The sequence below is a fragment of the Entelurus aequoreus genome, linkage group LG15 (genome assembly GCF_033978785.1).
Source record: "Entelurus aequoreus isolate RoL-2023_Sb linkage group LG15, RoL_Eaeq_v1.1, whole genome shotgun sequence".
Taxonomy (NCBI): domain Eukaryota; kingdom Metazoa; phylum Chordata; class Actinopteri; order Syngnathiformes; family Syngnathidae; genus Entelurus; species Entelurus aequoreus.
Window position 1 is genome coordinate 9,232,840 of NC_084745.1, and position 13,166 is coordinate 9,246,005.

The 13,166-nt window shown below is 36.9% G+C and overlaps 1 protein-coding gene across 1 annotated transcript in view; it reads right to left on the minus strand.

Annotated features, from left to right (window-relative positions):
* Positions 1–13,166, minus strand: part of LOC133629759 (gamma-aminobutyric acid receptor subunit rho-3) — a 54,920-nt gene that overhangs the window by 22,212 nt on the left and 19,542 nt on the right. Inside the window, exons 5-6 of the mRNA XM_062020733.1 lie at positions 8,386–8,770; positions 8,135–8,247 (exon numbers count right to left, since the gene is read on the minus strand). Of these exons, the coding sequence (XP_061876717.1) occupies positions 8,135–8,247; positions 8,386–8,522 (250 nt within the window). The 5' untranslated portion in view covers positions 8,523–8,770. The remainder of the gene's footprint in view (positions 1–8,134; positions 8,248–8,385; positions 8,771–13,166) is intronic.

Here is a 13,166-nt window from a genome sequence, read left to right on the forward strand (position 1 = left end):
ACGTACACGCAGCACTTGTAGTTTTTAGCTATTTTTGATGTTTCTTTTGGCAAATGTTGTTTTTACAGTGCACGCGCGCACACACACCCACACACAAAATGCTAAATAAAGACATTTACTGTAAGAATTGGTTTCCAAAAAGGGTGTTTTTTTAATATAAATGTAAGTTATTCCAAACCCATTTTTATTCACTGGCTTTTAACCCGGCATGAGACTTTAAACTGTTTTTAACTTTTTTAACTGTTTTTAACTTTTTAACTGCTTTTTATCTAACAAATTGATTTTAGGGTGATTTGTATTTGCTTTTTCAATGTGTATTTTACTTCTGTTTTGAATGTTATTTTTTAGTCTGTCCTTTGCCTGTATTTCTTTGTGGTGTACAACCCTTTGTTCTTCAACTGTGGTTCTTTTTAAAGGGCTTTATAAATAAAGTTGGTATGGTATGGTATTAAAACAAATAGAATAATATAAATACAATTTTACCATTACATAACACAATTTTAAATATGCTTGTTCCTTTTTATATTTTTTTAATTTATTTTTTACAGCAAATACTATACTGAAAAATAAGCAATTTGTGGTAAAAAAAAAAAAAAAAGTATTAAACTTTTTTCATGAAAATACAAAATAAATTCCAACAAAACGCAAATGCAATGTTTACATTTTAAATACATTTTTCATGCATTAATTGCTGTTTTGATCAAATGTTTACATTACACACTTGCGATGTTTCACTTTTTACAGTGCATACACTAAAACACACTGTGAAATAAACATATTTGTAGTAAAAAAAAAAAAAAAAACCTGACACTTGTGGTTGTCAAGATTTTTTTTTTTTTTACTATTTTATTATTATTATATTTATAGTTATAATTGCTAAACCGTTGTAATAAAGTGAGAAAAAGTTTTTTTTTACCACAGAAAAAATAAATGATTTATTATATAACAAATATGATGAATATCAAATGCAGCACTCGCAGTGAAGTTATTTTTGATGCATCAATTGCTGTTTTGGCAAATATATTATATGTTGTACACTTATGTCGACCTTTTACACTGCTTACACCAATACGCACATACACTGTAAAATAAACATCCATCCATCCATTTTCTACCGCTTGTCCCGTTCGGGGTCGCGGGGGCATGCTGGAGCCTATTTCAACATATGTACAGTAAAAAAATAACTGGCACTTGCGGTTGTTAGATAGGCTATTTTCCATGTTTTATTGTTGTATTATTACTGCATTATAATTACTATACTGTTGTAATAAAGTGTATTGTTGTATTATTACTGCATTATCATTCGTATACTGTTGTAATAAAGTGTTTTGCCATACAGGGAAATACCATATACTGTAGATACAGGTTTGCCATTTACCATATTTTTCGGAGTATAAGTCTCTCCGGAGTATAAGTCGCACCGGCCGAAAATGCATAATAAAGAAGGAAAAAAATATATATATAAGTCGCACTGGAATATAAGTCGCATTTTGGGGGGAAATTTATTTGATAAAATCCAACACCAAGAGTAGACATTTGAAAGGCAATTTAAAATAAATAAAAAATAGTGAACAACAGGCTGAATAAGTGTACGTTATATGAGGCATAAATAACCAACTGAGAAGGTGCCTGGTATGTTAACGTAACATATTATGGTAAGAGTCATTCAAATAACTATAACATATAGAACATGCTATACGTTTACCAAACAATCTGTCACTCCTAATCGCTAAATCCCATGAAATCTTATACGTCTAGTCTCTTACGTGAATCAGCTAAAAATTATATTATTTGATATTTTACGCTAATGTGTTAATCATTTCACACATAAGTCGCTCCTGAGTATAAGTAGCACCCTATGAAAAAAACTGCGACTTATAGTTTGTAAAATACGGTAATAATATTAAAAATATATATAGTTATGTGCTTTTTTTTTATTACAGTGCATAAATACATGTAAATTAGTATTTTATAGTTAAAAAATAAATTATATTTTCTATATTTTATTGTTTTATTTTAATTCGTATTAATATTATAAAAATAACTAAATTGTAATAAAGTGAATAAAGTTGTTTGCCATGTAATAAGTAAATGATATAGTATATAAAAATATGATGGATCATATGGAAAAAGCACCACTTATTTTGTTAAGGTATCTTTGATGCATTAATGACTGCACTGCACATGTATTCAATATTTAATGCTGTTTGCTGATGATGTTTCGCTCTTACAAAAGATTATGGTCTTTAACCGTAGTGGATTTACACAAATGTGCACATTTGCACTAATGTACGACACACACACACACACACACACACACACACACATACTGGTTATCATTTGGAATGGGGACCAAGTTTTTGATCATGACTTGTGGGGACCACCCTTTCTACAGGTTGTGGAGGCATAAAAAATATGAGGTAAAATGTCCACTGCCCAGTTAGCTCATACACGTCTTTAAATCTCTGGATTGATGAAGTAATGTGCTGATCATTCTTACTGGGGAAAAAGAGTTAATATGGTTCATGGGGACCACATTTAAATAATTTTGCATAATTCACACATATTTGTACGTGACTACTGAGGACCATTTAAAAAAAAAAAAAGGAAATGCAAATGTCTAACCAGTAAACATGTTTTATGGGCCAAAGCTTAAAAACCACTGAGGCATCTTCAGAATGGATCTGACTATCATTTAAAAAGGTTTCCCTTTAGTGGACCTGTTTTTTTGTCCCCATACCGTCAGAGGTCCCCTAAAGGTGACTGTGTAAACAGAGCGATGTCCCCATTAAGTGAGCATTGCCAGAACACACACACACACCCACACACACACACACACACACACACGCACGCACACACACACACACACACACACACACACACACACACACACACACACACACACACACACACACACACACACACACACACACACACACACACACACACACACACACACACACACACAAAGTCTGGATGTGGTGCTGTGATGAAATAACAAAAAGTCACATGTTTGTGGGACAGAGTGTGCTTTTGTGGAATGACATTAAGCACAAAAAGTGTGTGTGTGCGTGTGTGTGTGTGTGTGTGTGTGCTCGGTCACAAAATGACAGGTCACTCTGTCAACAATTTGAAGCGGCGGCGGAAATGGCGGACATAACTTTCAATTTTGTGGACATCTGAAGTGTTTGTGAGGACATCTTGTTTCCCTGAATCCACTCTGAAGGTGACCTGCCTGCCACTGTCACGCATCAAAGATTGTCTCATTTTTGTCTGCACAGGTGACACGCACACGCCTTTTTGCGTCTGTGCGTGGGACATTTCAGACGTCAGTTGGTTTCCGTCTGCTTTCGACCTGGAATTTAATCCAGATTATTGCACACGCCCCCCCCCCCCATGCACACACAATAGCAACATGCGCACACAAAGGCTCTGGTGGTATTACAATAACACACAATCCTGTTGGAGTGAGCGCTCTCACACACACGATGGTCCAATCTGGGTCAGTGTGGGGTGGTTTTGGATTGTAACCGCCTTTGTCGGTCAAATGAGAGATGACAATGAGAGAACTCGTCCATCCTCAGAGCATCATTCTCATCACCGTCATCATCATCAAGAGTGTCATTCCAACTCCGTGCATCATTATCACTCTCACCTGCATCCTCACCATCATACAGAGAGGGGTGTCAGCCATCATCCTCAGAAATGTCATTCTCATTCTCATGTCTGTCGTCACCATCATCATCTTCTTAGTGTATCATCACTATCATCAACATTTCCATCTTCATTCCGAGCCAACACAGGCCATCCAACCAGTATGCACATCATGATCATCCTCATCTTTATCACCAACTGAGCGTCATCAAAAAGACGTGTGCGTCATCCTCATCTTTGTCATTCTCATTTCCATGTTTGTATCATCAACATCATTGCCAGAGTCAGCGTGAGCACCCTCCTCGTCTTTCTCATTCTCATTGCAAAGACAAGTCATACCTTGCAACCACTGTCAACATCATCCTCATGTGTCATCATTTTTCATATTGACACATTTGTATCATTATCCTCCACAATGTCATCGCCATGCAGCTGTTACCTTCATTATCATCTTGATATCATTCATCTCATTGCCAGCCCACCTTAACCAAGACATGTCAATAAAGAATTAGTGTGCGCCATCCTCATCTTTGTCATGAGCATCCTCATGGTTGTCATCATTTTTGTGTCATTACCATGATAATCATCAATATCCTCATTCTAAGACCAAGAGTCAAGATATCAGTCTAATTTCTCCTATTCTCTTATTTGTCACAATCATCTTTCTCACTGTCAAGCCATGAGAGCAAAGATGTGCTCTCAAACCACTACACCAGGGCTACCTGGTGCCCGTGGGCACCAGGTAGCCCGTAAGGACCAGATGAGTAGCCCGCTGGCCTGTTCTAAAAATAGCTCAAATAGCAGCACTTACCAGTGAGCTGCCTCTATTTTTTAAATTTTATTTATTTACTAGCAAGCTGGTCTTGCTTTGCCCGACATTTTTAATTGTAAGAGAGACAAAACTCAAATAGAATTTGAAAATCCAAGAAAATATTTTAAAGACTTGGTCTTCACTTGTTTAAATAAATTCTTTTTTTTTTTTTACTTTGCTTCTTATAACTTTCAGAAAAACAATTTTAGAGAAAAAATACAACCATAAAAATGATTTTAGGATTTTTAAACACATATACCTTTTTACCTTTTAAATTGCTTCCTCTCCTTTCCTAACGATGTAAATCAATGTTCAAGTAATTTTTTTTTTTTATTGTAAAGAATAATAAATAAATTTTGATTTAATTCTTCATTTTAGCTTCTGTTTTTTCGACGAAGAATATTTGTGAAATATTTCTTCAAACTTATTATGATTAAAATTCAAAAAAATTATTCTGGCAAATCTAGAAAATCTGTAGAATCAAATTTAAATCTTATTTCAAAGTCTTTTGAATTTCTTTTAAAAAAATGTTTCTGGAAAATCTAGAAGAAATAATGATTTTTCTAGCTTGGTCCAATTTGTTATATATTCTAACAAAGTGTAGATAGGATTTTAACCTATTTAAAACATGTCATCAAAATTCTGAAATTAATCTTAATCAGGAAAAATGACTAATGATGTTCCATAAATTATTTTTTCAAAAAGATTCGAATTAGCTAGTTTTTCTTTTCTTTTTTTCGGTTGAATTTTGAATTTTAAAGAGTCGAAATTGAAGATAAACTATGTTTCAAAATTTAATTGTCATTTTTTTCGTGTTTTCTCCTCTTTTAAACCGTTCAATTAAGTGTAAATAGCGCCCCCCGCGACCCCGAAGGGAATAAGCGGTAGAAAATGGATGGATGGATGGATCATTAATTATTAATAATAACACAGAGTTAAAGGTAAATTGAGCAAATTGGCTATTTCTGGCAATTCATTTAAGTGTGTATCAAACTGGTAGCCCTTCGCATTAATCAGTACCCAAGAAGTAGCTCTTGGCTTCAAAAAGGTTGGTGACCCCTGCTCTACACCATCTTTCTCATTGACATATTTGTATCATTATCATAATGATCCTCATTGTCGAGCCATGAAAGTCAAGACATGCCATTCAACTGACGTGTATCGTCACTTTTATTATCATCTTTACATCATCAATCTCATTGTCCAACCCAAAATCAGTGTGTCATTCTCATGGTTTTCATTGCCATTATCATCTTTGTGTCATTATCATTATTAATATCCTCATTGCCAGGCTACGAGTCAAGATCCACATCGTCCTCATCTTTCCAATTCTCATGATGTCGTCATCATCATCATCACCTTTGTCACTGGCATTTGAATCATCAACCTACATCCTCATTGCCATGCCATGAGAGCCAACAAGTGCCATTCTACCACCGTGTATCCTCATCTTTGTCATCAACTTGTCAGTTTTGTGTCTTTAATCTCATTATCAGGCCAAGTCAACCATCCTAAAACAGTGTGCATCATTCTCATCTTTGTCATTATTGTTTGCATTATCATCCTCATTCTCATTGTCAGGCCATGAGAGTGAAGAAATGTCATCCAACCAGCTTAAACATCCTCTTCATCATTGTCATCATTCTCATGGTTGTCATTGCCCTCATCATGTTTGTGTCACTATCATCATCATGGTCATCACTATTCTCATCCTCATTTGTCAGGCCAAAAGTCAAAGTGCACATCTTAATTTTTCTCATCATTTTTGTACCATCATCAACTTACAGTGCATCCTCATCGCTGTGCCATCCTATCAGCGTGTATCCTCAGTGTGCATCATCCTCATCTGTGTCATTATCTTTTACATTGTCATCACTTATACGCTCATTCTCATTGTCATGTAAAGTGTCATGACGTGGACTATGGCGGGGTTTGTTTTCCCGAGTTGCAAGGAAAGTGGAGCGGACATGGCGTGACTTATTTTAACAAAATGAACAAACAAAAAGCGCGCACAAGGCGGAAATGCAAACTTGACTATGAAACAAAAACTAGCACTTGGGCAAAAACTATGGACATGAACAAAAAGTCGCTAACTGTGGCATGAATAGACAAAACTTACTTGACAAGGCATGAACCATGAAACGAGCAATAGCAAGAATACCAGCGTGAAAGGATCATCAATAGAGCAGAGCATGAATAGTGTCAAGGGTAACAGCGGTAATGTCGCCAGGACGACCAACAGAAAAGGACAGGCTTAAATAACAGTGACATGATTAACACAGGTGCGTGTGTCCAAATGAGCAACAGGTGAAACTAATGGGTAACCATGGAAACAAAACAAGGGAGTGAAAAAGCAGGAACTAAGTGTCCAAAAACCAAACAGCACATGGCCAAACAAAAACATGATCAAAAGACATGACATAAAGAGAGTAAAGAAACTCCATTCAACCAGCTTGTACATCATCCTTATCTTCATCATTGTCATTCTCATGTTCCTCAACATTTCGGGATAGTCACACTAGTGTGTGTGTAGTATGTATACATACATACATATGCATATACACTACCGTTCAAAAGTTTGGGGTCACATTGAAATGTCCTTATTTTTGAAGGAAAAGCACTGTAATTTTCAATGAAGATAACTTTAAACTAGTCTTGACTTTAAAGAAATACACTCTATACATTGCTAATGTGGTAAATGACTATTCTAGCTGCAAATGTCTGGTTTTTGGTGCAATATCTACATAGGTGTATAGAGGCCCATTTCCAGCAACTATCACTCCAGTGTTCTAATGGTACAATGTGTTTGCTCATTGGCTCAGAAGGCTAATTGATGTTTAGAAAACCCTTGTGCAATCATGTTCACACATCTGAAAACAGTTTAGCTCGTTACAGAAGCTACAAAACTGACCTTCCTTTGAGCAGATTGAGTTTCTGGAGCATCACATTTGTGGGGTCAATTAAATGCTCAAAATGGCCAGAAAAAGAGAACTTTCATCTGAAACTCGACAGTCTATTCTTGTTCTTAGAAATGAAGGCTCAAACACAAAATTGTTTGGGTGACCCCAAACCTTTGAACGGTAGTGTACATATATACATGTATACACCTATATACAGTATATACTGTATTTACATACAGTATATATATACAGTATATATATACACATGTATATATATATATATACACATACATACGGTAAATATATACATAAATATACAGATAGTCATATATATATATACATCTATATAAATGCATGTATGTACATACACATATACACATAAATATACAGTATATACACAAACACACAAATATATATACATGTAAATATATACATATTTGTATATACATATATATGTGTACATATATACACATGTGTATGTATATACTGTATATACAGTACATACATGTGTGTATGTACAGTATATACTGTGTATATATACACATGTGTATGAATGTACTGTGTATATATACTGTATAAATACTGTATACACACACGTGTGTATGTATATATATATGTGTGTGTGTATGTACTGTATATACGTATATACACACGTATGCATGTATATACTGTATATACATATATATATATATATACGCGTATATGTATGTGTATACATATATATATGAGTGTGTGTGTGTGTGTGTGCATGTGTGTGTGTGTGCGTGACCTCCAAAGCCAGGTCTCATGGCAAAGTCGTGCTCCTCAATCCTCAGCAGCTGTTCACTTTTTATCAGCAGTGTTTTGGTGCTGTCCTGCTTCTTCAACTTGTAGTCGATCCGTCTGCCCAAAACACACACACACACCCACACCCACACACACACACACACACACACCCACACCCACACCCACACACACACACACACACAGGTCTCCATAAATGGTCTCCAGCAGTCATCCAGCGTGCCAAGATGTCCTCACCCTCCAAACTTGAACTTGCTGTTTTCCCCGTGGAAGACCTCCTTGTGCCTCCTGCGCCCGGAGCTGCGGCCCCCGGTCACCATGGCGACGAGGCTCGCGGCGGCCACCGTTAGACACGTCAGCACGTCCACCTTCATCTTTCACAGCATCCCTCTCGCGCCCGCCGCCACAAAGCTCCTCTGCCCGCCCCCAGGCGCCTCCACGTCTCCCCAGTCGGGCCTCCTGCGCGTGTGGACTATGGCGGGACGCTGCGAGCAGGCATCTCACAGCGGAGACGGACGCGCTTCCAGACGCATCCTGGGAGGTCGTCCCGCTGCTTCCCTCATCATCCCCAGGAACGTCTGCCTTTCCAGGTGTCACATCACTCCTCCTCTGCCTGCTTCATCTGAGGATTGTTCTCTCTCTGATTAAAATCGATATGAATTTATTCCTCCCGGCAATGCGGGAATGACACTAATTCCACCCTAATCCTCTTATCTTCAGCCCCTGCAATCTTTCTCTAACCTACAAACACACTCCCCCAGCGCACTAATCAGGATTCTCTCAGCACAGTCGTCATCATGCACACCTCCACCTTGTGCGTAGGTGTGTGTGTGTGTGGTTATGGGTGTGGGAGGGAAAATAATCACACATCTGGAGGCGGCTCATAAACAACAAAAGGTTGACAAGATCATCAGAGATAATCCCTAATCCAGACTCACCTCGTCCCTTAATTTACACCTCTGGAGAGACATAATCCAACACACACACACACGCACAGTTTGACTTTCATATTGTACATCTTTTCTGATGTAGTTTTGTCTGCAAATAATCCAAGTCAGTGCCCTTCAAAAAATGATTCTCATCCTCATGTGTGTTGATGTCATCATCATCTTTCTCATTGACATTTGTTGTTATTGTAATCCTCATGGTCATTGTCAGGCCAGGAGATCCAAGACGTTTGAACCGCCTGTGTTTGTTGTCCTCATTAATGAATTATCATGTTTTCTCATTAACAGCATTAATCAGACAGCCCAGACACGCCTGGCAGCCGCTATGTAGATGGTCATCAACTTCATCATCAACATCCACATTTTTATAGAGTCAAAACATGCACTATCCTCATTACACTTCTCATGTTTGTCATTATCATCCTCATTGTGAAGCCAAGAAGTCCGAGACATACAATTGAACCGCTGCATACATCTAGGGCTGCAACAACTAATCGATTTAATCGATTAAAATCGATTATTAAAATAGTTGCCGATTAATTTAGTCATCGATTCGTTGGATCTATGCTATGCGCAGAGTTTTTTGGATTTTTTTAATTAAAACAATTTTTTTTTAAATAAACCTTTATTTATAAACTGCAACATTTACAAACAGCTGAGAAACAATAATCCAAATAAGTATGGTGCCAGTATGCTGTTTTTCTTCCAATAAAATACTGGATAGGATAGAAATGTAGTTGGTCTCTTTTATCCGATTATTAATCGATCAATCGAAGTAATAATCGACAGATTAATCGATTATCAAATTAATCGTTAGTTGCAGCCCTACATACATCATTCTCATTCTTGTCATGATCATCTCACAAACATCCTCATTTTCAAACCAAGCGTCAAAATGTGCATCATCAACTCGGTTATAATACTCATCATCTTTTGTCATTCTCATCTTTATTGTCAGCCAAAGAAATCCGAGACATACATTTGAACAGCAGTGTACATCATTCTCATTCTTGTCATGATCGTCTTTTTATCATTACCATCACAAACAACATTCTCATTGTCAAACCAAGATAATCAAAATGCGCAACATCTGCATCTTCCTCATTATCATTATCCATCCATCCATCCATTTTCTACCGCTTGTCCTCATGTTTGTAATTCCAAATTTCATCCTCATCTTCAATGTCAGGCTAAAAATCCGAGACATACAATTGAACCACTGTGTACATCATTCTCATTCTTGTCATTATCATCTTTTTTTTATCATTACCATCATCAACATCGGACCAGGAGTAATAATTCTAATCTTTGTCATTCTCATTCTCATGTTTTGCCTTGTCATTATATTTCTCATTGGCATTTTTGTGTGGTTATCATCCTCATCGTAAGACCACGATTGTCAAAATATGCATCATTGTAATGTTTTTCATTATATTATTATCATTACCATCATAAACATACATCCTCATTGTCAAACCAAGACAGTCAAATGCGTTTCATCCTCATCTTTCTAATTATCATTCATGAGTTTGTCATTTGTATCATCCTCATCTACATTGTCAGCCTAAGAAATCCAATACATACATTTGAACTGTTGTGTACATCATTCTCATTTGTTATCATTACCATCACAAACAACATCCTCCTTGTCAAACCAAGAAAGTCAAAATGTGCATCATCCGCATTATCATCATCTTTTATCATCTTCATCTTCAATGTAGGGCCAAGAAGCCAGAGACACAGATTTGAACCGCTGTGTACATCATTCTCATTATTGTCATTATCGTATTTTTTTTTATTACCATTATCGACACCCTCCTTCTCATGCTGGGAGTCAAAATGTACATCTTTCTAATATTTGTCATTAAGGTTCTTATTTTTTTAATTATTATCTTTTATCCTCCTCATCTTCATTGCCAGACCAAGAAGCCAGAGACACACATTTGAATCGCTGTGTACATCATTCTCATTCTTGTCATTGTCATCTTTTTTATCATTAGCATCATGAACATCCTTCTTGTCATACCATTAGTCAAAATCTACATTGATCTAATCTTTTGTCATTATCGTTTTCATGTTTGTCCTTGGCGTCATAATTGTCATTGACATCTTTGTATCATTATCATCCTCATTGTCAGCCTAAGAAATCCGAGAGATACATTTGAACTGCTCTGTACATCATTTTCATCTTTTTATCATTAGCGTCACAAACAACATTCTCATTGTCAAACCATGAGAGTCAAAATGTGCATTATCTGCATCTACTGCATTATCATTGTCATGTTTGTCATTATCATCATCTTAAATTACAGGCCAAGCAATCCAAGACACCTTCTCATTCTTGTCATTACCATATTTTTTTTTAAATCAAGGTTGTCTTGAGGAATATGGAGGTAATCCTCCTTTTTCATTGTCCCATTTACTCTCTGAAGCACCAGTTGCATTGGCAACAAAACAGGCCCAGAGCATAATACTACCACCACCATGCTTGACGGTAGGCATGGTGTTCCTGGGTTTAAAGGCCTCACATTTTCTCCTCCAAACATTTTGCTGGGTATTGTGGCCAAACAGCTCCATTTTTGTTTCATCTGACCACAGAACTTTCCTCCAGAAGGTCTTATCTTTGTCCATGTGATGTCAAATGAAACAAAAATTGAGCTGTTTGGCCACAAAACCCAGCAATATGTTTGGAGGAGAAAAGGGTGAGGCCTTTAATCCCAGGAACACCATCCCTACCGTCAAGCATGGTGGTAGTACAGTGTTTCCCATAAACTGCCAAGGTACCTGTGGTGGTGGGGGCGTGGCTATGGGCGTGGCAATGGGCGCGGTCACCATGACATCGAGTAATTTGCATAATTTACTACAATGATTTGATTTTCTCTAAAAAGGCTCAAAAAATGTATACTTACTAATTAATAATAACAGTTTTGTTTTAAACGTCCATCCATCCATCCATTTTACAATATAATTACAACACTTTATGTACATATTTATATACAGATTTGAACAATAAGTTATTCACTGAAATATATATATTAATAGTGGTTCTTACAAAAAATATATATTATAAAATATAAAAGCTAAAATGTCTCCAAGCTCTGCCCCTTTAATTAGTGCATACTAAATAATTTAACTTTAGCCTACTACTACAACCATATTATTTACCAGCAACATAAAGTGAAACAGAGGAGAGTGTCCTGCCACAGTCAGTAACAAATAAACAGAACACAGTAGTGGTGGTAGATAGACACAGAGCTTCATCAAACATCTGATCCACTGAACAAAGAGCTCCAAAAATCTTGAACTTTAGACTGCCATCAGTTTTACTCCCTACACTTAACCATGTGTTTCCTACTGCCTGCAGACTTTGCACCCTTTGTTATATACACATGTTGTGTTTCTAATACAAATACATTTAATAAAGTCAAATACAAATAAGGCAACAAGAGAAGTATCCTACACTTCTCTTTTGTAAAGTAAATCTGAACAGCCGATATGGGCATCTACATCAACTATATGATTTGCCTGAGGAGCTGGAGAGGAGAAGAAAAAAAAAAGAAGTTTTTTTTTACATTTTTTTATTTTTATTTGTAGCGGACGTAATTCTTTCGTGGTGGGCCGCCACAAATAAATTAATGTGTGGGAAACCCTGTAGTATAATGCTCTGGGCCTGTATTGCTGCCAATAGAACTGGTGCTTTACAGAGAGTAAATGGGACAATGAAAAAGGAGGATTAACTCCAAATTCTTCAGGACAAGCTAAAATCATCAGCCCGGAGGTTGGGTCTTGGGGGCAGTTGGGTGTTCCGACAGGACAATGACCCCAAACACACGTCAAAAGTGGTAAAGGAATGGCTAAATCAGGCTAGAATGAAGGTTTTAGAATGGCCTTCCCAAAGTCCTGACTTAAACGTGTGGACAATGCTGAAGAAACAAGTCCATGTCAGAAAACCAACACATTTAGCTGAACTGCACCAATTTTGTCAAGAGGAGTGGTCAAAAATTCAAGCAGAAGCTTGTGGATGGCTACCAAAAGCGCCTTATTGCAGTGAAACTTGCCAAGGGACATGTA